A 27,184-nucleotide genomic window follows, 5' to 3' on the forward strand; every position below is an offset into this window, starting at 1 on the left:
GGTGTGAGAAAGGTGCTTGATGAGTAGCATTCAGGTCACGTGGTATCTGTCTAACAAAGGTGAGGTGGTAGTATCTCATAGTACAAATGTGGTAACTGAAGTCTGGTAAGGGACTTAGCCACTGTCATGCAGCCAGCTGTAATTCTCTCTGGAATAAGATAGGAGTGGGATGGATGGAAGGATAGAGGGCGAGAAGAAAGGTCTGCTGTTCTTGCCCTTTTTGATGGGTGGGTTGGGGTGGGCTGAGGCCTCGGAAAGTATGTCGTGAGGCTTTCCGTCAAAAGTTTACCTCTGGGTGTTAAATTATGGGTGCATTTTTCCTTCTTTATACTTTTCTGCATTTCCCAGATTTTCACTTGTAAGTTGAATAAAAGTACTCTTTCAGTATTTAAAATATCTCTTAAAGAAAACGTCCCGTAATGTTATCAACAAGAGATAGAATTAGAAATTTGTATGCTCCCATTGTAAGACTTCAAAATAGTAAAATAGCTTATTTTTTAAAAAGAAGGGCAAAAATGGATAAAGCCGCAAGGAGAAATAGGAAAATCCACAATCAGTGGGAGGCATGAAAACAACTTTCTATCAGATTAATGGAGCAGGAAGAAAACTAGGTCAGGATACAGAGGATCTGAATAGTCAGTTAACCAATTGGACATCATAGGCATATACAGAATACTGTATTCAACAGTTGCCGGTTGCAGCACTTCCCTGGTGGTCCAGTGGGTAAGACTCTGCGTTCCCAATGCAGGGGCCCCGGGAACGGCCTGCAGGGGCCGACCAGGTTTGATCCCTGGTTGGGGAACTAGATCCCACACGCATGCTGCAACTAAGGAGTCCGAATGCCACAACTAAGAAGCCTAGGATGCCGCAACTAAGAGTCTGCATGCCACAACGAAGATCCCATGTGCCACAACCTAAACAAGCAAACAAACAAACAAAACAAAACCAAAAAAACGGGAAAAGAAAACATGTCCCAGTATCTAAGTAATTCTATATGAAACATTTATCTGAAATGTGGCCTGAATTCTCTGTCATTGTTTTATCTCATTCCTCCTCCTTAGAAATGAAGAGCGGTACCTTCCACTGTTCATAATGTAGGCAATTGTGCTGGGTCACAGAGCTGGCTGAAGAGTTTAGGGATCAGGGAAGATTGTATTCTGAACTTTTCATAAGTACTTACATTGTATGTAAATAGAGAGCAGTTGCATTTGGAGCCCTATATTTTTTAATGCATGAAATTCACAGAGCGCTTTCATCCTCTAGAGTGTCTCCCAGTCAGAGCTTCCCTCCTAACATCCAGTAATTATTTGGGATTCCCTATATAACCTAAGTCACAGAACAGCCAGGAATCTCACAAACCCTTTTTTTCTTTGACCTTAGGCGTTTCACATCAGACACATGTCCTCACGTATGAGTCAAAAGTCTCCACTTAAAAAATAGGTAATGATTTTATATTATCAAACATTGAGCAGTGAGAAATAGATCACAGCATTTAGGTAGGTACATAAGTTCAACACCTTCATTTTACAGGTAAGGAAGCTAAAGCCCCCCTTAGAAGGAAGTGTCCATATATATACAAGTAGTGATGATGCTACCGTGCAGCAGACACAGGATTAGAAATCTTTTCTTCCAGTAAATGTTTTAAATCAAGTGTAACATACATAGAAAAATAGACATAGGTCATAGAATTAGATATCTTTTGATTCATGGTCTAGTAATCCTGCATGTACTTAAACAATATCAGTGGTAAGTTACATTTGTGTAGTTCTTTATAATTTATTTTACATACTTCTCACATGTATGATTGCACTTAATCCTCATCACGGTCCTTTTTTATCCCCCGTCATGGATGAGCAGACTGGGTCCAGGGCTCACCTAAGGTCACAGAACTGGTCCAGGGAGCGCAGGGGGTGAATTGGTGGGGGAGGCTGAGTTCCGCCCTAGGTACTCTGCTCTGTGTCGAGCCTGAGAACGCTGCTCCTTTCATGTGGTAGCCAAGGCGGGGCCAGTCACCCAAGTTCACAAGGAGACAGAACATCACTCTTAGATTTCAGTCCTGCCACTGGCTCAGGTCACTTCTTCGGAAAGACATAACAAAATAACCTATCCTGATTCTCATCTCAGTTGAGTATCTTCTTGACGTTATTTCTACATATGCTTGATCCTCTTAGGAGAACAAGCTGTCAGGTTGTCAAATTTTTAAATGTGCAAGCATCAGATACCGTTCAGAGCATCGTTCAGAGCTGTGACACTGGGAGGATTAGCCTAAGTCAACAAGCTTTTCACTCTTAACAGAACGGAATTCATTCATTTGAAAAGAAAACTCAACATCTGGGAAAACGTGCATCCAAGTCATGTTTTCCTGACTACGTAGTTGATTCTCTGAAAATGGTGCGCGCAAGCTGAGTCACTGTCTGACTGACCCTTTTAGATGATCCAGGAAATAGAGAAAGTACCTTTCAGATACATAAAGCTGACGGGTACATTAGTTTGCTAGGGCTGCCATACAAAGTACCACAGAGTAGGCACCTTAACAGAAACTGATTTTCTCACAGCCCTGGAGACTGGAGGTCTGAGGTCAAGGTATAGGCAGGATTGATTTCCTCTGAGGCCTCTCTCCTTGGCTTGTAGATGCCATTTTTTTCTCTTTGAAAGAGAAAAAAGAAAGAAACATGATCTTTCGTCTGTGTGTGCCTGTGTCCTAATCGCCTCTTCTTATAAGGACTCCAGTCATATTAGATTAGGGGCCACTTATATGACTTCATTTTAACTGAATCGCCTTTATAAAGACCCTATCTCCAAATATAGTCACATTCTGAACAACTGGTGGGTTTAGGACTTGAACATATAAAATTGGAGGGGGAGCTTCCCTGGTGGCGCCGTGGTTAAGAATCCACCTGCCAATGCAGGGGACACGTGTTCGAGCCCTGGTCCAGGAAGATCCCACATGCCGCAGAGCAACTAAGCCCGTGTGCCACAACTGCTGAGCCCTCGTGCCACAGCTACTGAAGCCGGAATGCCTAGGGCCCGTGCTCCGCAACAAGAGAAGCCACCGCAATGAGAAGCCCGTGCACCACAACTAAGAGTAGCCCCCACTAGCCGCAACTAGAGAAGGCCCGCGTGCAGCAACAAAGACCCAACACAGACCAAAAAAAAAAAAATTGGAGGGGACACAATTCATCCCATAACAAAGGATAAATGCCTATCATTCATTTTCTTCTGTGATGAAGCACACCTGATTGAGGCTTTTGTGAAGTTTCTTTGTTGCCAGTGTGTAACAGAGGTTTCATTTTATCTATTCGTTTTATCACCAGATACAACCCCAAAATTATGAAATCCTAATATCCTAGATCTAGGACCCTGGACTGGTTTGAATAGTGCAGGAGGCACTTAGCAACCTCGTGACCTCTTATGTTGCCCAAGGTCTCTGAGCCTCAGGGTCCTCACCTGTATGTAGTGCAGGGATTACAGCACTGCCCGGCTCCTTCGCACTTATTACAAGAATCAGATGAGAGAGCGCTTTGTGAATATTGAGCATTTTATAAGATAAAAGTCGCATCATTTTTTTCTTCAGGCTATAGATTCAACCCTTATCTCCCAATAAGAAAATGTACCCACAGTTCTTCTAAGTAGCATTAGAGACTCTAAATAATTAAATTTTATTTTAATGATCAGTTCTTAAAGAAATGATGTGTCTAATGCTACAAAATTCAAAAACTTTACTGTTTTAGAATAGGTTTTAAAATTTTATAAATGAAATTTAAGTCACTTTACCATTCCTGTCATTACACAGCTCCTCCCCCGGGTTGGAGCTCCAGCACCATCTTTGACTATTCCCTTGACATGTCCTGTGCTTCAGTAATAATTTGTGCCGATGTGGCCTTCCTGTTTTTAAGCACAAACGATAGCTCTTCCTTACTTTTTTCGTTGGATATTATATCTATGTGCATAGTTATCTCATTCTGTTTAATGGCTACATAGTATTTATGCTTTCTCCATTCCCTACTCCTCATTTTCCCTTCTAATTAATTGTTACAGTTTTATGTTTATTTCCCCACAAGAGGAGCTCTAGTCCACTTACTATTTGTATTCTTCTTTATAATTTATCACCTTCTATTATCTTTCTTTCTTTGGTTTATTTTATTGTTGCTTACTTCCTGAATGCATTTGTTTTTATTTTTTCTTATTTATTAATATAAATATTTCAAGGCTGTGAACTTTTCTCTGAATACTGTTTTAGATATATCCTACAGGTTCTGGTGTGTAGTGCTTTCATCATAGTTAGGTTTTTTGTATAGATTCTGCGATTCTGGTTTTCTTTTCCTCTTTGGTCCACAAATTATTTGAGAAGGGTATCTTGAAAACTTCCTGGGGGTTGGAGTTTTTTCATGTTTATTTGTTTCTATTTTCCTCATCAGTCTCAGTACCTTATGATCAAAAAATGTTGTTTGTCCTGTTTCCCCCAAGAAACAATATTTCTTAATACTTTTTCTGTGTTCTGGTAAATAGGCAATTTTTGTGAGTGTTCTGTGGGTATTTCAAAAGATGGGCTATCGTCTGTTTAAGTTATAGAGCTTCATTTTTAATTAGATCTATTTAATTACATTATTTCGTTCTTCTCTATCCTTATTTATTTTGGTCCGTTTAATGTAACTTGGACTAGGTGAATTAGTCTCATGCTACCAAGTTTCACTTTGTACTTCCTGCTTTCTTTGGTTGTTATAATTTTGATGATATGATTTTTTTCAGTGCACAAATATATTCTTGACTTTTGTTATCAGTATGAATTATATTTTCTACTATTTTAAAGTGCCTTTCATTGATTCATTTAATGGTCTTGGCCCTAAATCCAATACGGTTCATAATTAAATTGAGTTCCCCTTTTCACGTTGTTTTCATTTGCCTGGTATGTCTTTGACTGTTTTTGTTTTTGTTTTTGTTTTGGCCATGCTGTGGGGCATGTGGGATCTTAGTTCCCTGACCAAGGATTAAATCCACTCCCCCAGCAGTGGAAGCACAGAGTCTTAACCTCCTCTGGACCACTAGGGAAGTCCCAGTCTTTGATAGTCTTTTTTTTTTTTTTTTTTTTTTAAATATTTATTTATTTATTGGCTACGTTGGGTGTTAGTTGTGGCATGCGGGATCTTTCACTGTGACACGTGAGCTCTTCACTTCATTGTGGTGTGTGTGCAGGCTTCTCTCTAGTTGTGACGTGTGGGCTCCAGAGTGCATGGGCTCTGTAGTTGTGGTGCATGGGCTCTGTAGTTGTGGCGCACAGGCTTAGTTGTGTGACCAGGGATCGAACTGGTGTCCCCTGCATTGCAAGATGGATTCTCTACCACTGGACCACCAGGGGATTCCTCTGATTATCTTTTAATAGCAGATTACAGATTCGTCTCTTGCAATGGCATGTAGTTAGATTTAGCTCTGAGGTTTAATCTTAGGACGTGAGGCACCCCCCCCCCCAAATATATGAGTTTAGGCCATTTACATTTATTGAGATTATAGTTACGTTTTATCTTAGTTCAGTCGTGTTATACTGTCCGTTTTTAGTGCTCTTTTTTTTTAAAAAAATTTTTAGCCTGTAATTTGTGTTTCTTTGCTCACTGTTTTATGTATGTTCCTTTCATTTCCTCTGAGAATACTTTATTTCTTATTTTTGGCTCCCCATTATGAACAATGATGTCATATCTTCCCTCTCCCCCTTCTCCCATCAGATTTTAATTGTTTTTCTTCTACTGTTTATCTTCATATCTTTAAAAATCCTTAAACCTCTATTATTTTACTTACTTGTATTAAATGATACTTTTTCCATCTCTTAGTTGGCTAAAATTTGTCCTCTGGTATTGTGTTTTTACACCTTAGGGGTTTGATTGACTAGTGGGGCTGAGAAATCCGTTTAATCAGTCATGACCAGCATGCTTTAAGAAATGAAATAGGAAAGAATGGAATAGAAGAAAAGGAGCAATGTATCTTTCATAGTAATAGTAAATATTTCATGAAACTCCTTTCAGGATACATAAATATAGATACAGATTGTGAATCTGTACTGAGACTCAAAGTAAAGTTAAGCGTATTTACTATTGTGTGTGGCAGTACAAATGAAAGGTTGAAAACAAATCTCTATACCATCATAAAGGAGGGTCATTGGAGTTAAGAATCCCCGACTTACTGTCTATAGAGTTGACCCTTGAACAACAGGGATTTGAATTGGAGGAGTCCACTTATGTTTTTTTTCCAGTAAATATGTACTATAATACTGCATGATCTGCAGTTGGTTGAATGCATGATGTGAAACTGTGAATATGAAGGAGCAACTGTAAAGTTATACTTGTTTCGACTATGTGGAGGGTCCCTAACCCCTACGTTGCTCAAGGGTCACCTATATGAAATATTTTTATGCTACATCACCAGTTTATATTTCTGGTTATAATATTCTTGGATCACACGTCCTTTCACTTACTGTGTTGTAATCGTTGCTATAAGGTCTTCCAGCGTTGTTTATTCACGTGTAGGAGTCTAAGGCCACATTGGACATAACTTGATCTTTCCTGGATACTCAGAGGATTCTTTTTCTGTTTTGAAAGTCATTTGTTTTTCCTAGAACATCACAGACTCTTGGTCACTAGCTTCTAGTCTTTTATTTTAGGGAGCTTATGTGAATTATACCTTTGAATTTGTTTTAGTTGATTGGATTCTCTTTACAGATATCTATAATGTATATATTGTCCTTTGTTTCTTAAAGCTATTATTTCCTTAATCTTTTTTAAATTTTTATTAATTTATAATTATTAGACTTGCTTTCTCAGTTCTATCCTCCATGTCTCATATTGTTTGTTCAGTAGTGACTGATCTTTGTGCAGCCTTCAGAACTGTCATTTCTTTGATGTTTTCATTTTTATCTTCCTTTTCACTTTGGTGTCTGTCAATTCATGTTTCATCTTTTGTTGCTGTGCCATGTTTTCCTGTACTCTCAGATCTCTGCCTCCACGGGTTGATTATTCTACTACATTTTCTTTAAATATGTAATATTATTTTTTTCATAATTTTCATCTGTTCAGTGATTACTTCTTTCATCCATCATGTGCTTATCCTGTTACTTTTCCTAAATTTTTGTTTGTGTGTTTTACAAATTCTGTATTACTTTTTTATTTATTATTATTCCTACTACTCACTTTTTAATTTCGTTTTTTTAAGACCATATATTTGCTAGATAGTTGTGGCTAGCACATCATTTCAGCCTAAAGGGTATTCCCTCTGCTTAACATAGAAGCATTCCCCATGATCCAGAGAAAGAGAGTGAGTGAGTGAGTGAGTGTGAGAGAGAAATTGATAATACATATTCATTTAGCCTGTACTCCTCCCTAGCCTTCAGAGATGGGCAGTTACAATGCTGCTTGCATTTCAGAATCTCTCGTGTCCTAGGACCTTACCAGTGTTCATGCTTTAGGCAAAGATGGTGATTCTATAGGATTCCTCATGGACACCTTAGAATTTGCCAGTTAGTTGGAGAACTGTGCTCTCCCATGATTGCTGAGATCTGCTCTCTTTAGGTACTTTCTCTCTGTCTTGCTAGAGCCCATTGGATCCAGTTGCATAAGGCAGTCCTTCTAGATATTTTGTCAGTTGTGATTTCAAATGATTCCTGATTTCATCAAATATTGGGCTTGCTTGGGTTTTTTTGTTTTTGTTTTTGTTTTTGTGGTACATGGGCCTCTCACTGTTGTGGCCTCTCCCGTTGCGGAGCACAGGCTCCGGACGCACAGGCTCAGCAGCCACGGCTCACGGGCCCAGCCCCTCTGCGGCATGTGGGATCTTCCCGGACCGGGGCACGAACCCGTGTCCCCTGCATCGGCAGGCGGACTCTCAACCACTGCGCCACCAGGGAAGCCCTGGGCTTACTTTTTAATCTCCCACTATCCTTGCTGTTGAGAGTGATTTCTGAGAGGATAAGGGGAGAAAAAAATCCAATATTCCGTTAAGTTAAAAGGAGAAATCGTCTCTAACTCTCCAGCACTCTTTAACTTTGATAATATATCTGTCAGTATGTCCACAAAGTTAGACCTGCTTTAAAGATGAGGAGTTTGAGGGTTACTGGCCTTGAACTAGGGCCGTGCAGTTCAGGGAGGATGAATGGACAGGTTCTTGAACATTGAACCATTGGTTGCTGCCCTTTATCCGTGCAGGGGAGCATTTATTGCTCTGTTGCTTTTACTAAGATCTAATTCCATGATGGTGGCTTTGTTTACAAGTTGGAGTTTAAATACTAAACTTAGTTTCAACCTACACTGGAGGAACTATAATGAACTAAACCCAAAGAAGGACAGGAAAAGGCTCAAACCCAACACTCACTGGTCTTATGTTCTGCTTGGCCAGAATTTGAACTTTTTTGGCATTGTCTCTTTTAATCCTCATTAAAGCCATTCTGAGATGGTAGTATTATCCCTCAGATCGAGAAACTGAGGCAGAAGGGGCTAAGGAACTTCTCAAAGTCACAGGTTAGAAAGTGTTAGTAATCTTTTAACTATTTTCTGCCTCCCGGGTTACTATATTTACTGAATAAAATGTGTAGTAACCACGACCCTGCGCTTCTATAAAGATAAAAATCAAAAGATTCACAAAAGGGCCTCCTAGATGTTTTGTTTTCATCATTTAAGCTGGGTGATGCTGCTGCTTTCTGTGGACTTAAGGGACCACGTCTCTTGAGCAGCATCATAATCACACCCAGCACTTAGCTCAGCGTGTTTTCAACCTGCAGTTTGTAGCCATCAATTAGTTCCTATGAGGTAAGTCATTGTCTCGTTTCACAAATGAGGCAGCTGGTGCAGAGAGAGCTTAAGTGATTTTTCCAAGGTCAGCAGTGGTCCCAGGAGAGAGAGGTGAGTTTGGGCCTCTCCATCCCAGGCTCAACCCATCCACGAGGACTCTGCTATCAAGCGTTCAGTCATCTCAACTCCCTTCATAACCCGCCCCGTGAAAAAGATGGCTTCTCTCACTTGTGCTGTTGGCCAGAGTGCAGTCTACACCACGGCAACAGATGAGGAAAAGAGAGGTCAAATCAGGGATTTTATACATAGGAAGCTCCTTTTCATTATTCAGTTCCAAGTATTTCAGACCATGAAATGAAGACCATTTTGGTTAAAAATTGCTAATAATAAAAAACTTTTAATAAAAAATTACATTGAGAAAGGGGTATGGAGAAAGGACCCAGGTCGATGGGGGAGGGGTGGCTGTCAGGCAGTAGGAAATGAAATTAAGTCCCTTCTGTTCTTCTGGCTGTTTTTACTTTCACTAACAGAGTATATAAATACTAACCACACAAGTATGGCTATTTAAAAAAAAAATTGACGAGGGGGATGAAATGCAATTAGCCCCCCCCAAAAGCTTTATTTTTAAATCCTTGCATTATAATGGAAATAGCCTCGAATTTCATCCAGTCGGATCCAAGCATTCTTGGAGAAATTCTTATTTTTCTCCTTTTAAGTGACATTTTAATATACAGCATTTCATATGTAGTGCTGTTTTGGGGGTAGCAAGTATGCAAGCAATAAGAGAAGAAGAAAGCACACATAATATGAAGGCGGGTGTCTCAGTGCTTTTCCGTTTCCTATGTGACGTCCACTATCTCTCATGACAACTTTGTTGACAGCACCCACAAATGTACTTGGAGTCAGGTTTTGTAAAATAGATCTGAACTCATATGACTAAGCACCTCAGCACGTGACACGAGCAGGCCTCCAATGGATGGTACGTTTTCTGTTTTAAAGACTCAAACAAAACTTTTCACATTCTTCTTTGGAGGAAAAAAAATTACTTTTGAAGTCCTTTTTCACCCAAACACATTTAGAGATAAGAGCTCACAAGACTTGACATTGTTTCATTTTGTTCTGTGCATCTGTCAAGGAACTGAGATACGATACAGCTACTAAAAACCGATGATTGTGGAACAGACAATCTTGACAGCATTTCATTTCCATTGTGTTCTGATTATACATTTATCAGAAAACCTGTATCTCTTCCAGTTCAGCTAGAAATTGGTAGAATTCAAGAACTCAAAGGCTTGGCAAAGACCTGTCCTATTATTTGGTATCGTCTTCCATTTTAGAGAAGTTGCTTGGTTGAGTCATTGTTAAAGCTTTTGATGCTCTTTTCATTCTTATATCCCACTATCCACAGATCACATTTCTATAGGCCCTATAACTGCTTTGCCGCACAAATTAAACGCCAGGATATTTCATACATAGACGCCAGCGTTTCAATGCTTGTCATCAGAGTTTATAAAATATAGGGATTGCAACCTGATATTAACATCCATATCTATTGTGCTCATTTTGTGTGTGAAAATGAGAAACCCTCATGCAGACGCTAGATTTCCCAGCCTCTTTGTCACCCTGTTTTTAATTTATCGCCAGGCTTTGAGTCAGTAAAATGATTTCACTTATCAATTTAATGTAGTGATAAAGCATATCTGTGAATCAGAATGATCAGAACTCAAGTGGATCTATAGGTTGTTTGGCATTAGGCCCAGCCCCACTGAGGGTTTTAATGGGGCTACTTCCTCCACAGAATAAATACGTCCCTGGTTTTTTCAGTTGTTCCTCCACTAGTGATGGGATTGCTTCACATGAAAAGTGGACATAGAAATGTGCTGCTTGGGGCTTCCCCGGCGGCGCAGTGGTTAAGAATCCTCCTGGCAATCCAGGGGACAGGGGTTCAAGCCCTGGTCCGGGAAGATCCCGCATGCCACGGAGCAACTAAGCCTGTGTGCCACAACTACTGAGCCTGTGCTCTAGAGCCCACAAGCCACAACTACTGAGCCCAAGGCCACAACTACTGAAGCCCGTGCACCTAGAGCCTGTGCTCCGCAACAAGAGAAGCCACCACAGTGAGAAGCCCGCGCACCGCAACAAAGAGTAGCCCCCGCTCGCCGCAGCTAGAGAAAGTCCGCGCACAGCAATGAAGACCCAGTGCAGCCAAAAATAAATTAATTAAATAAATAAATTTAAAAAACAAGAAAAGAAATGAGCTGCTTTAGGGAGGAGGACTTTAAAACTTTTAAACATGTTTTTATACCTGTCTTTTTTTTTTCAGGTGTACTTCAAAAGGAATTATCCAGAAATTACTCACAATGGGCATGTGGTTATGAATGCTTCCAATGGACAGCCCCCAGCCTTAACAATTTTTGAGACAGCACTGTGATTCTACCATGAGGTCAAGTCTATTCCAAAGACATTTTTCCAATAGTCTTTGCACTGTGTAAACTACACTTTACTTTTTTTTTTTACACCAGCAACAAATATTTACATACAAGTTGTTCGTCTATTTGGATTTTTTTTCTCCGCTTCACCCAATGATTTCAAGCTCTAACAAAATGATTTATTATTGTTATTTATACGTTATAGTATTTTTTGTCTTATCTAAATCAGAGGTACAGGCCACCAATAAAAGCTGTTTACCAGGTTTTGTGCCTTAAAGAGACTCCAGAGCCAAAGCACATTTTCTAAGGTATAAGACAAAGTTGTCATAGATGTTTTTTACTGCCCCCAAATTACATATTACTTTCCAGTTATATCAGGGATTCTATTTACTTGAAGACTGTGGAAGTTATCATTTTGCCTTACCACTTTCTTTAACATAAGTAGGATCCACTATTCCCTGCCCAAAACCTCTGGCTAAACTAGTACAGAAAAAACTAATAGGAAAAACAAAAAATACACTTTAGTTTAAGTGGCATTATAGTAGGAGAGGCCCCCCCGCAAAAAAAAGATAAATGATTAAAATACAGAAGGTCAGTATTTAATTATATTTTCTAAAAGAGATGGAAGAGAAAATGCTTTCAGAAAATAGGGGCCCTTCTAGGGGATTTGATAATGATAGACACGTGTTATCATTAATCGTCTTCTAGATTTCGTGGCTCCTACATGATATCTTGCAGTTTTAGACTCAGCTTGACGATATTTTCAAAAAGGCCGTGCTGCTAACTGTAATTGACCGTCAATTGACCGTCAATTGACGGTTGACCCTCTGCTGACATAAGGCTTTTGCTTTGCCCGTCATTGAAATCCTTTCTAAATCACATGCATGGGCTCTCCTGACTTGGTGAGAAAAACAGAAAGATGTTGCATACATTGACTGTATTTATGCAGTATGTTCTCAGGAGGCATCAAGAAGGTTCACTTTCATGAGCCTGCCTAGGTTACTTTACTTCTGACCACTAACTGTACTTTGTTTAGCTCTTTCTGATCAGTAGATCAACAAGCCACAGTACCTCCTAGGGCCTGCCGTACTTTGTTTGAACCATGGGTCCTTAGCTTTCCTTGATGGTGGTGGCTATGATATGGTGTGTCCAAGTTACTAAAGGTTTTACTGTCCTGGTTTTACGTGTGCTCTCAGAATAAGGCATAACCGCCCTCAAATGGAATATATTTGTATATATTATACACACACACACACGTATATGCCTTCTGATAGCCGGTTTTGGGATTCTGTAACAGAGAGAAACAGATGTCTCATAGAATTAAGCCTTAAAAACCACATACTCAGAAACCTACCAAAATACATTGAGTGCAGTTGGTATTTAGAAATAATATGGTTAATGTTTAGTCCAGTAAATTGTGTAATAGTCATGGTTCTTATTTCAGGAGACTGACATGACAACAAGGATAATATTGAGGTTTGTTAAAACAGTGGAAATATTTGAAATGTATATGTGTTTATTTGGTCTTTAGAGGTTTATTTGGTCTTTAAAGGCAGTTAAATATGTTTCTATTTTATTTCTTTTTTAATGTCATTGTAGAGTTTTTTTAATGAAACAAAATTCAATTGAAATAAATGTTTTCATCTCCAGAGATCTGTATTTTTATTTTTAGAGGTATAACTGACTCATGTCCTTGCTGTTGAAAGCCAGTGAGGTTCCCCGAGATAATAAAATATCTATTATCAACTGGTTTCTTGGCTAAGTAGGTACACCAGATACTCTATGCAGAGAGGAGGGTGTCAGACAGATTTAAACAGTTGCTACTGAAGTAATCCCAGTTGTACCCCTTCCATAAAGGGAAAGTATTAACTTATGTCCCAAGCTTGAACCAAGTAGTCAATTGTTGAAGTTTTTGGTTTTTCTGTTTTTTGCCCTAAACTAACAAGAAACATCTGTTGCTGCTACATTTAAAACACCTGTAGGACGTGTATTGTCACAGTATGGTCACTAGGCTAGCAGTATCAGCATCACCTGGGAACTTGTTAGAAATGCACATTCTGTGTCTCACCCCATATCTACTGCATCAGAAACACTGGTGGTGGGGACCAGTAGTCTGTCTTAACAAGGCCAAAGGATGATTCTGATGCATTCTGAAGTCTGGGAACCAGTACCATAGAAAATAAAGAACTCCTAAAACTCATTAAGAAAAACACAGAGGGGCTTCCCTGGTGGCTCAGTGGTTGAGAGTCCACCTGCCGATGCAGGGGACACGGGTTCGTGTCCCGGTCCGGGAGGATCCCACATGCCGCGGAACCATGGCTGCTGAGCCTGTGCGTCCGCAGCGGGAGGGGCCACAACAGTGAGAGGCCCACGTAACGCAAAAAAAAAAGAAAAACACAGAAAGCCCAATTAGAGAAATGGACAAGAGACTCAAATAGGCACTTCAGAAAAGAGAATATCCAAATGGCCAATAACTGGAAAAGTGCTCAGTCTCATTAGTTACCAAGGAAATGCAAATTAAAACCACAACGAGATACCGCTAAACACCGGGTAGAACAGCTAAAATTAAAAAGGTTGAGACAAGGAACTGAGTGCTGATGGAGTAGTGGCAACTCTTGTGCACTACTCTGTGTGCGAAGAAAGTGTATATTGAAGAAAAGCCTTTGGAAAACAGTTGGACAGCATTTACTCAAAATGCACACCCTGTGATCTGTTCATCCTGCTCCGAACATATACACGTGCTCAAGGATGTTCCTAGAAACCTAATTCCTAGTGGCCGCAAACTGGACATAATCCAAATGCACATCAACTGCAGAAGGAAAGTGGAGTGTGATCTAATAGAATATCCCCCAGCAACGAAAGCAGTTGAACATCAACAACACAGGTGCATCACAAGCTTAAGCCTGACCCCAAAGAATATTTGATTCCCTTTATACTAAGTTTGAACATAGTTACGATCAAGTCAGAGTTCAGAGTCAGTACTTCACTTTGGGGAGTTAGAAGGTGTTGGTAATTGGGAAAAATAAAAGGGTAGCTTCTCAGGTGCTTACAATATTCTCTCGTTGGGGGGTTTGGGGAAGGTTAGATGGGCATTACTTGGGCTCTTCATTTATTTTCAGCACTTCTCTGTTGCACGTCATGCTTCACAGTTGAGTTAACTAAAAAGAAACTTCACAGCCTCAGTTTTATTTTAGAATCTCGTTCAAACGCAGTGGTCCAGTCATCTAAAGGAGAATAATCTGCATCTGGGGAGTTATTTCTGCTGAGTTCTTAAAATATGAGGCTGTGCTAGGTCTTCTGGCCCATCACAAATGGCCTCATATGAAGCTCTTGGTACACGAGAGCTCAAGGTCTATATTTTCTTTAAACAATCAAAATAAATCCTACTTCCTCTCTCCAATTCTCTCCAAATGATTTTTTCTTTAACCACTTTATTGAAGTATGCTTGATGTTTCAAAAGCTGTACATATTTAATGTAAACAACTTGAAGTGTTGGAGATAAGTATACGCTCATGAAATCAACCCCACAATCTATGCCATGAACATATCCATCACCTCCAAAAGTTTCCTCCCACCCTCGCTTTTAATCTCCATTCGTAGGAAAGATACAAGCAAATCAATCTAATACTAACTGCTTTGATAACACCGTAAATGTGTTTTGTGAAGAAACAACTGAAGTTAATTCCATAAGGCAGTGATTTAGGTAATTTTGACAATTTGGTGAGTTAACTGTTAATCAGCTGATAACTTTGACCCTATGTTAACTTTGACCCTGTTAATCAGCCATTTAACTTTGTTAATTAGCCGGTTAACTTTGACCCTATGTAAATCGATGAAAATCTGGGGTTTTCTTTCAGATAGTTTGACTGGAGATATTAGAAGCCCCTCTTCTCAAACCTGAGTCCTTGTTTCATATCTAATTCTGAAAAGTTTAATGATGTTCAGAACCTTATGACCTGAGTGTGGTAGATTTAGCATCTGAATATGTAATTCACTTTCACAACTGATTCTGTTTCGGAGTGTTTTCAAGATAACATCTTTACCTAGAAAACTGCATGATATTCTGGATACCACATCTCAAGAAAAAACTTCCTTTTAATTTCACTAATGTATTTAAACATAAAAACTGAAAGCATTTCCTCTAAGATCAGGAACAAGACAAGGATGTCCACTCTTGCCATTGAAACTATTTCAGTACTTGAAACTATTATTCCACATTGTTCTGGAAGTCCTAGCCACGGCAATCAGAGAAGAAAAAGAAATAAAAGGAATACAAATTGGAAAAGAAGAAGTAAAACTGTCTTTGTTTGCAGATCACATGATACTATACATAGATAATCCTATAGATGCCACCAGAAAACTACTAGAGCTAATCAATGAATTTAGTAAAGTTGCAAGATACAAAATTAATGCACAGAAATCTCTTGCATTCCTATACACTAATAATGAAAGATCAGAAAGAGAAATTAAGGAAACAATCCCATTCACCATTGCAACAAAAAGAATAAAATACCTAGGAATAAACCTACCTAAGGAGGTAAAAGACCTGTACTCAGAAAAGTATAAGACACTGATGAAAGAAATCAAAGATGACACAAACAGATGGAGAGATATACCATGTTCTTGGATTGGAAGAATCAATATTGTGAAAATGACTATACTACCCAAAGCAATCTACAGATTCAATGCAATCCTTATCAAATTACCAACGGCATCTTTTACAGAACCAGAGCAAAGAATCTTAAAATTTGTATGGAGACCCAAAAGACCCCGAATAGCCAAAGCAGTCTTGAAGGAAAAAAACGGAGCTGGAGGAATTAGACTCCCTGACTTCAGACTATACTACAAAACTACAGTAATCAAGACAATATGGTACTGGCACAAAAACAGAAATATAGATCAATGGAACAGGATAGAAAGCCCAGAGATAAACCCACACACCTGTGGTCAACTAATCTATGACAAAGGAGGCAAGTATATGCAATGGAGAAAAGACAGTCTCTTCAATAAGTGGTGCTGGGAAAACTGGACAGCTACATGTAAAAGAATGAAATCAGGACACTCCCTAACACCATACACAAAAATAAACTCAAAATGGATTAAAGACCTAAATGTAAGACCAGACACTATAAAACTCTTTGAGGAAAACATAGGAAGAACACTCTTTAACATAAATCACAGCAAGATCTTTTTTAATCCACCTCCTAGAGTAATGGAAATAAAATAAAAAATAAATGGGACCTAATGAAACTTAAAAGCTTTTGCACAGCAAAGGAAACTATAAACAAGATGAAAAGACAACCCTCAGAATGGGAGAAAATATTTGCAAACGAATCAATGGTCAAAGGATTAATCTCCAAAATATATAAACAGCTCATGCAGTTCAATATTGAAAAAACAAATAACCCAATCAAAAAATGGGCAGAAGACCTAAACAGACATTTCTCCAAAGAAGACATACAGATGGCCAAGAGGCACATGAAAGCTGCTCAACATCACTAATTATTAGAGAAATGCAAACCAAAACTACAATGGGGTATCACCTCACACCATTTAGAATGGGCATCATCAGAACATCTACAAACAACAAATGCTGGAGAGGGTGTGGAGAAAAGGGAACCCTCTTGCACTGTTGGTAAGAATGTAAATTGATACAGCCTCTATGGAGGACAGTATGGAGGTTCCTTAAAAAACTAAACAGAATTACCATATGACCCAGCAATCCCACTACTGGGCATATACCCAGAGAAAACCATAATTCAAAAAGACACATGCACCCCAATGTTCATTGCAGCACTCTTTACAATAGCCACGTCATGGAAACAACCTAAATGCCCATAAACAGACGAATGGATAAGGAAGATGTGGTTCATATATACAATGGAATATTACTCAGCCATAAAAAGGAACAAAATTGTGTCATTTGTAGAGATGTGGATGGACCTAGAGACTGTCATACAGAGTGAAGTAAGTCAGAAAGAGAAAAACAAATATCGTATATTAACACATACATGTGGAATGTAGAAAATGGTACATTTTCATTTCATCTGAACTGGTTTGCAGGGTGGAAATAGAGACACAGATGTAGAGAACAAACCTATGGACACCAAGGGTGGAAAGCGGCGGGAGCGTGGGGTGGTGGTGGGATGAATTGGGAGATTGGGATTGACATGTATACACTAATATGTATGAAATAGATAACTAATAAGAACCTGCTATATAACAAAAAATGATAAAATTTTTAAAAAGAAGAAAATAAAGTTAAAAAAAGTTAATTATTTCTGACTGGTTTATCACTGATTTTTATTTTCATAGGTTTTCTGAATTTTCCAAATTACCTACAAAGAGCATGGGTTAATTTTAAGGTCCAGAAAATATATAAAGAGAAGACACAGTGCCTCTTTCAGTTAGGATAGACTGGGGAGTTTATATTTTATTTATGAACAGTATCTTATCCACCTCACAGAAGCTCCTAGCTTCAATATCCCCACACTGTGAGGACACTCTTAGGATAGATAATCATTCATTTCTAAAACTTCAAAAATTCATTTAATAAATACATAAGTATCACTGTGAAAGAGTTAAGAAAACCACGTTAACAGTGATGAACACAACGTACTTTGTCAATGCAACTTCCAAGCAGCCACAATAATGGTCGGCCCTATATCAGATCTAGTTATCACTGAAATTTTGGCTTCTAGATTACACAGTGGGTCTAGATTTGCTGCGACATGTCTCTTGGGGAGGCACCTAAGATCAGTCATCAGGCAAAGAGAAATGTTAGGAAAAGTTCCCTGAGAAGCTTGGTGTTTCTGATTTACATGTGTAGGGGGTAAAAATGCAGATGACAATTAAGAACCTGAGACAATTACTTGTCTGGGGGGAATTTGGACTTCCAGGTCTTTCTGCAGCATCTGGGCTCCTGAGGTGAGGGCTGGTAGATAGACTGTATCAACAAGCCAGCCCAGCTGTGATGTCCGTGGCTGGACCTCAGCATGTCCAGCCCACAGAGGAGGACAGGTTAGCTATCTGTAGGTAGCTTTTAGTTCTCTTCCTTGCTTTCTCACCTTGGTTCCCTCTCCTTCTAATTAGAACATGACTCCAGCTTCGAGGATTTCCTGACCACTAGTCTCTGGGATGGAGACAGTCTAGCCTTTTTGAGAACGGGTTCTATATTAGACTCAGCAATAGTTATCCCTACCTGATAAAGATATCACTGTATTGATTTCATCAGTGTCAGGAGCCTCTCTTTAAGGCTAGTTTTTTGAGTAGGTAGACCAGGTAGCCACCCATGTATTGTGATTTAGGGAGCCCTGGGGAAATCCTCTACACAAGGTATGTTCTCCACTGGTGCTTGAAGGGCCATCATTGTTGATTCATTCATGTGGACACCTTGTGCTTTTTCCTTGAGGTCCTTTTAAAACTAAGATCCTGTATTTTAATGAAGGTGTAAAACATTAAGTCACTAACACTTTAACTCAAGTGAGTTTGCCATATTGCTTTCTCTCTCATAGAAGAAGCAGTGGATACCACACATAATTTGGGAGGGTGGGCATTTGTGATCCACCTGGAAGGGAAGAACTCATCCTCAGTAAACATGACAGGAAACGTCACCAGTAAAGATATTTCCACAACCAGGTTGCACAATAATATCAAATCACAACAAGGAAATTGCCAATATCCTGGATAACACATAAGCAATTGAATTTGGCTTCACTTTGTGCAGCCAGATGGACAAATTTGAGCATCACCCACCTGCCAGCCTTGCCTGTTAAATCAAATTATCACTCAGATTCACCCCGGACCAGAGTTCATTGAAGGATCTTGTAGGCTTTGGCTTGGAGTTCATCATTCTGGGAAGAAGGAAGTTGAAGAACCAGGCCTACTTAGTATGGAGAGGGTCAGGCGGCTTAGGTACCAAGGGAGTTTCTGAGGGCAGCCAGGTCTCTCTCATCAGAGCCTGGCTAAACATGGCATCGAGACCATAGAAGAATAGTCAGTGTTGGTGGAAAGAACAAATGGCTTTCCTACTGAGGGTTAGTTGAACAAGTCAATGCTTGTTTCAGGTGAACAACTGTCACCTACATCTCAACACCAAACAATTCAGATGTAGTTTAAACTTTGAGTCAACTGATTGGAGACAGTGTATTTATGTGGTAAGTGTGCTGTGTTAGATCAATTCTTTCTCTGTTGTTGTTTTCTGCTTTAATGTAGGAAGTATCTTATCAGCAGGGCGCACCCCTGATATTTTCTAGCCCAGGGCAAGAGCACAGATGGAGGCCTGCGTATCACGTGTCTAAACAGGTAGAGCTGTAAATCAAGCTAACAGAGTGTTCAATAAAATATGCGTTACCCTCCCAGCTTGATAATGCTTCCCAGCTACCCGGAAGGCCTGACTCTGATTTAGAATTCTTGGATTCTCAGAGTTCTTGCTGAACGGTGGAGATGTGGGGAGAACAGGCCCATGACCGCAGCCCACACCAGCAGGAGCCCCATTCACACGAGTAAAGACACCCCAGACGGCACAGGCAAGTTCGGTCCACCCCTCCCTATCCTTGCAAAGGGGCCCTCCCAGGCCCAGGACTACTCACGCCTGAGTTGTTGCCTGGTGCTATCGCCCTTGGGAGGATGGACTCAGGCAACAGGCCCCTGCATGTCCTTGAAGTGGGCTGGGACCTTCGGGCAGCCATTCCCGGATCCTGGGTACCCTGAGTGGTCTAGATCAGTGCTTCTGGATCTTTAAGGTGCAAGTAATCCACTTGGGGATCTTGTTAGAATGCAGACTCTTGTTAACATGGTATAGGTTAGAGGGCAGGGCTGAAAGCCTGCATTTCTAACCAGTGTCCGGGAGATGCTCGTGCTGCTGGTCTGTGGACCACACTTTGCCAACCGAGCGTCTGGAGAAATGGGCTCTGGTTAGTTGTGTCCCCTTGGTTCTCAGAGGCTTCACCCCATGGGGAATGGCGGGGTCAGTGGAGGGCTGGACTGGGGTCCCCTAAAGTGTGAGGCTCGGGGCAGAGGCCTCTTGCCCTGGTCTAAGGGCAGTCTGGTCCCTTCTTTGCCCACATCCTGATACATCAATGGGCTGTGTTCCCACACTGCGGGCTCTGGTCCTCCCCTTCCAGCTCTTCCACCGCAGCCCTTTGATCTCCCACCCACTCTCCCCAAGTCAAGTTTCTCTTGGCTCCTTTCCTGTGGCATTCCCCACTCCTTCCCCTGCTTTTCTCTTATGCCAGGAAACAAATGTAAAAATAGCATTTCAAAAATATTGAAAATTAATGCTGACGAAATCATGTTTTGTTTTCTCGGGATGTAAGAGGCGGTAACAGCAATCGGAGATGCAGCCTTTCCAGTGCCTAGCTGTTTTGTGAACAGAATCCTACCTGCTCACCCATTACCTGAAATCAGGATTTCCAAACATAAATGCTTGCTGGGTTAGAGCAGACTGGATTTTTCTCCTGTATTTTTATTTTGACAAGGCTGAGAAAGCTGCTGTCTGGCCATCTGATGGAATCAAATAGGCTGCTAAAAATAACTCCTGCAAGTTTGGGTTTCAAACGGGAAACACCTCTCCAGCTCCTTGCCTATTACTCTTGGTGAAGCTTAATCCTTCGACTTGTGTGCAAGTATTTGCACTGCTTTTGAGCTCTTTTCTTCTTTCCAAGGCTGTTTTTCACTATTTGCCTGAGTTATTTGAACAGGTGGCTTGCACCACCTATGCTAATGTGAGGCTTTTGTCTGCTTTGAATCTGCACAGGGAGGCATTTAAGGGAGAAATGTTTCTTTCTTGGTAAGCTATTCACACCTGTTCTGATAATCACCTGTGTGGCACTAAAATACCATTCCAGAGAGATCTTCCCCTAAGTGGACACACGCTCAGCAAGGCAGAGGCCCTGTGGACGGCGAGGAGGCACGAATCCACCTTCTCTTCTTTTCTGGCCCACGTGACAAGCAGCCCAGGGACCGAGTCCTGTGTCTCGGGGCTGGGTGCCCTCCGGGCTCTGTCTGGAAGCGAGTGGACGTTAGGGATCTCTGCAGAGCAGGTTTGGGGGATCCTCGCTGTATTTGGTCAGCGGCCGGTTGCAGGTGGGCGCGCGAGGCAGCAGACCACGGCCGCCAGCCTGAGCCCGGTTCCCGATTCCTTCGTCCTGGGCGCTTCCGGCGGGAGCTACGCTTGTGCGCTTGGCGGGCGATCACAAGTTGGCGCCCGGGACACTCCGCGCGCTCCCTGGCCGCACATCACAGGCGCCCGCCCTCCGCCTGGCGGCCCGGGACCCCGCCTGCTCCCTGGAACGCGATCACAGGCCGGGCCTCCGACTCCGGGGGCGAAGAGGGGCGCGCACGGGCCGCCGGGGACGGCGATCTCGGGCGCGTTCCCACGGGGACGTCCAGGGCTGAGCCAGGGCTTCTCCCGGCTTCCCGCGGCGTGTCCTCCTCCGGGGAGAAGGTGGCGCGGGGAAGGGAGGCGACTCCTTCCGGCTCGGGCGAAAGGGAGGCCGATGCTTAGTGGCCCAGGAGGGGCTGTGTAGACGCCGCAGTCAAGGCCACGCGGTAGTCACTGAGGATGGACTCCTGACCCGGGGCGCGCTGAGGATGGGCTTTTCTAGAACGTTTTTTTTTGGGGGGAGGGGGTAGTCTACACTCTATTAGTTCGCTGGTCACAAGAAAAGAAGAATGAAAAGCACATGGAATAGGCAAGATCGGCTTGGATACAGTTTAAAGGTGCCTGTGATGATGCCCAGTGGTTCCCACCCTGCCGCCACTCCTCACCCGCGCGCTGTAGGTGGGCTCCTGACCTGCCTTCCCTCCTGTTACCCGCAGGCACTCAGGGCAGCTGTGTGTGCGCGTGTGAGTGTGTCTGTGTACACACATGCACACACACACAATTACATGTAATCTTCTGAGACTCTGGGTATGGCAAGGAAGTGGGTGTGCCTAGCACTCTTCACCTCTATAGATGGCCCTGTACCTACCATGGCTGTCCAGTCCCTTATTATCTCTACCGGAGGCGGAGGAAACTGGCAGCTGGTGTGTGAATATAGGGGTTCCCATCCAGTGGACAGCGCATTAGAGGACTCTCATCCCCTGGCCACAGTGATTGTGTTGGAGACAAGCAGTGGCCCGAGGCCTAAGCCAATCAGCGTATGATGAGGTGAGCGGAAGGGAGGGCATATGGGAAACCAGAAAGAATCAAAGCAAAACCGCACTCGTATGAAATGCACTGTCTGTAAGAAACAATAAGACACTCTGAACCCAGAAACACAGAGTGTACCTTATGGAAGATGGTAGATGATGAGGTTGGAAGACAGGTTTAAGAGTGTATTATTAAGAGTCCTAACTGGCGCAGCATGTGAATTTATCTTATGGGTGGGGGGAAACAAAGGTAATTTTTAAACCTAAAATTTACATGATTAGATTTGGTTTTTAGGAAGGTAATTTTGGTGTCACTATGGAGAAGGGATCGAAATAGAGATGAGGGTTAGAAACTGATTAATAGGTGGATGTAGTGAGCTGGGGAAGAAATTCTGTAGGGCTGGGGAGCTACAGGCATTCTAGAAACTGAGAGGACTTCCATGTCACTTGGACAAGTGTGGTCTTGGGATAGAATTCATTTTACTTATCTTCTTTACAGTGGCTTTATAATGGCTTTACAGTGGCTTATAATGTATTCCAGGGAGGGGAAACAGAAGGAGGGAAGGAGGTTTCCAAGCTTTTCTTAAACCACAGAATAATGAAAAGTTATACCATTCGAAAGAATATTATCAGGACCCCAAAAATGTCTCAGATGAAATGCATGACATTATCAAAATTTGATAGATATGCTAGTTTACAAGTGGGTTTATCGAGGTATACTTTATGTAAAGGAAAATTCACCAATTTTAAGTGTACAGTTTGATGACTTTTGAAATGTGTGTAGTCATGTAACCAACACTGTAATCAATATGTGTAACATTTCCATCACCCCGCCCCCCACCCAATTCCCTTCTGTCCCTTTGCAGTCAATGGCCTTCTTCCACCTCCAGCCCTTGGCCACCACTGATAAGCTTTCTATCCCTATAGTGTTGCCTTTTCGGGTTTATCATACAAATGGCATCATATAGTTTGTAGTTTTCTTGAATCCGGCTTCTTTCACTTAGCAAAGTGCTTTTGAAATGCATCTATGTTGTTGCATTTATCAGTAGCTAGTTCTTTCTTATGGTCATGTGCTACTGCACTATATGGATGTATCATAATTTGTTTTCACGTTCACCCATTGATGGACATTTGGGTTTTGGGGTCGTGTAGTGGGCTGAAGATACATATGTATCCTGATCCCCAAAACCTGTGAAAATTACCTACTGTGGCAAAAGCTGTGATTAAGTTAAGGGTCTCCAGAGAGGGGGTTCAGCCTGGATTATCTGGGTAGGTCCTAAGTGCCATCACATGTATCCTTGTAAGAGAGGCTGAGAGATAGACGGGGGAGGAGAGGTGATGTGAAGATGGAGCAGAGAGAGATGCAGCCAGGAGCCAAGGAAAACCAATAGCTACCAGGAGCTGAAGAGCCTCCAGAGGGAGTGTGGTCCTGCCTGCACCCTGATTTCGGACTTCTAGCCTCCAGAACTGTGAGAGAATAAATTTCTTTTGTGTTAAGAAATGAATGAGAATCCTATCTTCCCCCCATCCTCACCAACATTTGTCATTGTCAGCCTTGTTAATCTTAGCCATTCTAGTGCATGTGTAGTGGTATTTCATTTTTGTTTGTTTGTTTGTTTTTTGCGGTATGCGGGTCTCTCACTGTTGTGGCCTCTCCCGTTGCGGAGCACAGGCTCTGGACGCGCAGGCTCAGTGGCCATGGCTCACGGGCCCAGCCGCTCCGCGGCATGTGGGATCTTCCCGGACCGGGGCACGAGCCCGTGTCCCCTGCATTGGCAGGCGGACTCTCAACCACTGCGCCACCAGGGAAGCCCAGAGCTGTGACTTTGATTAAAACTGTTTTCAACAAGGACGCACCTTTTTTTTTTTTTTTTTGGCCGCTCCGCGCAGCACATGGGATCGTAGTCCCCCAACCAGGTGTAAAACCTGGACCCATGGCAGTGAAAGCGCAGAGTCTTAACCAGTGGACCGCCAGGGAATTACCTGGACACACCTGTTTTGTATGGCGGTTATTTGAAAACTGTCATGGTAATGGAACCAGGATCCTTGGAGATACGGCTGATTCTAGGGTTGGGACAGAGGATGTACAAGATGAGCCTGGAGCATCTTGAAGTAAAGAAAGGAAGGCAGTGTTCAAAAACAAAACAATGGGGCCACAAAAATGGACACAAGAGCCAACCTGAAAGAGCTCTCAGTGGCCAGACCTGGAACAATTTGAGTGACAAAAATCAATGTTGGGCTATATCCAAAGTATAAAGTATAAACTAAATATCCATGGGTCCATATTGATAGAAATGAATGGTTAATAATAAGTAAATGGGAAGAAGGGACAAATATACTGCACAGAAGAATTCAAAATTGTTTATGTAGATATCCCCCCTAAAGGAGATGGAGCTTAACTCCCTACTCCTTGAGTGTGGGCCATGCTTAATGACCTCCTTCCAAAGAAATTATGGAAAGCGGAGTGAAGAAAAAGTGGCAAACACCACTTCTGCCGGGTGATCAAGATGAACATTATCAGTGATGTCATGTTGCTAGCATGTACTCTTGATCTGACGTGATGACAATGGCACTTCACCTCTGTGGTCTTCCTCCCCAAAACATATAATCCCAGCCTAACCAAAACAGCAACCAAACCAACATTGAGGAACACTCTATAAAGTACCTGACCAGTATTTCTCAAAATGGTCAAAGTCATCAAAAACAAGGAAGGTCTGAGAAAATCTTGTAGACCAAAGGAAGCTAGGGAAACGTGACTTCTAAATGTAACGTGGTATCCTGGATGGGTCCTGGAACAGAAAAGGGGAATTGGGAAAAAAAACTAGTGAAATTCAAATAAAGTATGGAGTTTACTTAATAATAATCTACAAATGTCCGTCCCTTAGTTGTAACTAGTGTAGCATAGTAAGGTAAGATGTTAACAACAGGGGAAACTGGATCTGTGCAATTTTTTCTGTAAATCTAAAACTACTGAAAAATAAATGTTTTATTAAAAAAAAATTGGTCATAAAAATGGATATGTTTATTATTATAGAGCCTGAGGCTATAAGAAACTACAGCTACTACGAAAAAAATGAAGCGATGGTCAATTAAATTTTAGCATCAATTAGATATAAAATAAAGATGATTTTTATTATCTTGTTATTAAAAGCTCTGTCATTTAAAAAACACAGTGCAATTAATTGTTTATTTTTAGTTCATAGAAATTTGTTAAACTTATCAGTAAATATTTACTAACTTTCACCTATATACATTACCCAATTTCTGGGTTTACCATTGTTCCCAGCCTCACTCCTTTATCCTGGCTGTATTTTTCTTCTGTAAAGTATTTTATTTACGTTCTTTTATTGAGGATAGAGGGATAGTGTTACAGACTGAATGTTTGTGTCCCCCCCACCCCAAATTCTTATGTTGTTGCCCTAACCCCCAATGTTGGGGGTCCTTTTAGAGGTGATTAGATCAGGAGGATGGGGTCCTCATGATGGGATAAATGCCCTTATAAGAAGAGATACCAGAGAGCCCTCTGTCTCTTTCTTTCTCTCCCTCTCTCTCCCTCAACCTGCCTTCTGAGGACACAGCAAGAAGACAGCCATCTGCAAGCCAGAAAGAGGGTCTTACCAGGAAGTGAATTGGCTGGCACCTTGATCTTAGATTTCCCAGACTTCAGAACTATGAGAAATAAATATTGCTTAAGCTACTTAGCCTGTGGTATTTTGTTATAGCATCCCCAGCAAACTTAGGTAGCAAACTTTCTTAGTTGTATATCTGGGGGAAAAACTATTTTTCCTATCCCCCCCACCCCACCCCATCATCATTACCACCACCAAAAGCAAAAACAACAACAATGCTGATGGTAGCTTAGCTGGGTATAGAAATCATATATGGCAATTATTTTCCCTCATCATTTAGGAGCTATTACTTCATTATTTTCTCCTGGCATCTACTCTTCTTGAGGAAAAGTCCACTTTAAGTTTAATTGTTTTTACTTTGTAAGTAATCTGTCTTTTATTCATGTTAGCTTTTATGATTCTTCTCTTTGATGATATACCATTATGTTATGATATATTAAGATGTGGATTCATTTTATTTGATCATGCTTAGCATTATGCTTCCTAAGTCTGGAAATTCATCTCTTTCATCAGTGCTGGAAAATATTCAACGACTATTCTTTTGAATATTGTTTTGCTCTGTCATTTTATTCTTTTTTTTTTTTTTTTTTGCCATACGCAGGCCTCTCACTGTTGTGGCCTCTTCCATTGCGGAGCACAGGCTCCAGACGCGCAGGCCCAGCAGCCATGGCTCACAGGCCCAGCCGCTCCGCGGCATGTGGGATCTTCCCGAACCGGGACACGAACCCACGTGCCCTGCATCGGCAGGCGGACTCTCAACCACTGCGCCACCAGGGGAGCCCTGCTCTGTCATTTTAGAGCGCATTCTCTATTTCTCTCACTCCTCTTAGGCCTATACTGAAGAATCTCAATTTATCTTGCTTATGTGTCTTCGGTGCTCTTTCGGTGACACATAAGGCAGAGTCCGCCTGCCGATAAAGGTCATCTCTTTATCTCTGTGCTACATTCTGGCTGATTCTTCCAATTAGTTGATTTAATTCAGCCTAGAGTTTAGTACAATTTTTAAAATTACATTGATTCTTTTTTATTTCCAATTTCTGTCTGATTTTTTCATAAGCTCTTTTGTTTTACTCCTGCCTGGGGATTTTGACACTTACTGAAAGTCATACTACAGTGGCTTAATATTAGGAATATGTGGCAAACGTAATAAGTATCTACTATGTGCCATCATTCTGCCTCCTGTTGTCATCTGTGAGACTCTCATCCCCTTCATCTGTCCATGACA

The 27,184-nt window shown here is 41.4% G+C and overlaps 1 protein-coding gene across 3 annotated transcripts in view; it reads left to right on the forward strand.

Moving 5' to 3' along the window:
• ABCC4 (ATP binding cassette subfamily C member 4 (PEL blood group)) overlaps positions 1-12,848 on the forward strand; it is a 213,616-nt gene extending 200,768 nt beyond the window's left edge. For all 3 annotated transcript variants that reach the window (XM_027115989.1, XM_027115990.1, XM_027115991.1), the window contains one exon: positions 11,092-12,848. In XM_027115989.1, the coding sequence (XP_026971790.1) occupies positions 11,092-11,199 (108 nt within the window). In that variant the 3' untranslated portion in view covers positions 11,200-12,848. The remainder of the gene's footprint in view (positions 1-11,091) is intronic.
• Positions 12,849-27,184: the final 14,336 nt, after the last annotated feature.

Source organism: Aethalodelphis obliquidens, unplaced genomic scaffold (genome assembly GCF_003676395.1).
Source record: "Aethalodelphis obliquidens isolate GAN/ISIS:26980383/991018 unplaced genomic scaffold, ASM367639v1 scaffold15, whole genome shotgun sequence".
Classification (NCBI taxonomy): Eukaryota; Metazoa; Chordata; class Mammalia; order Artiodactyla; family Delphinidae; genus Aethalodelphis; species Aethalodelphis obliquidens.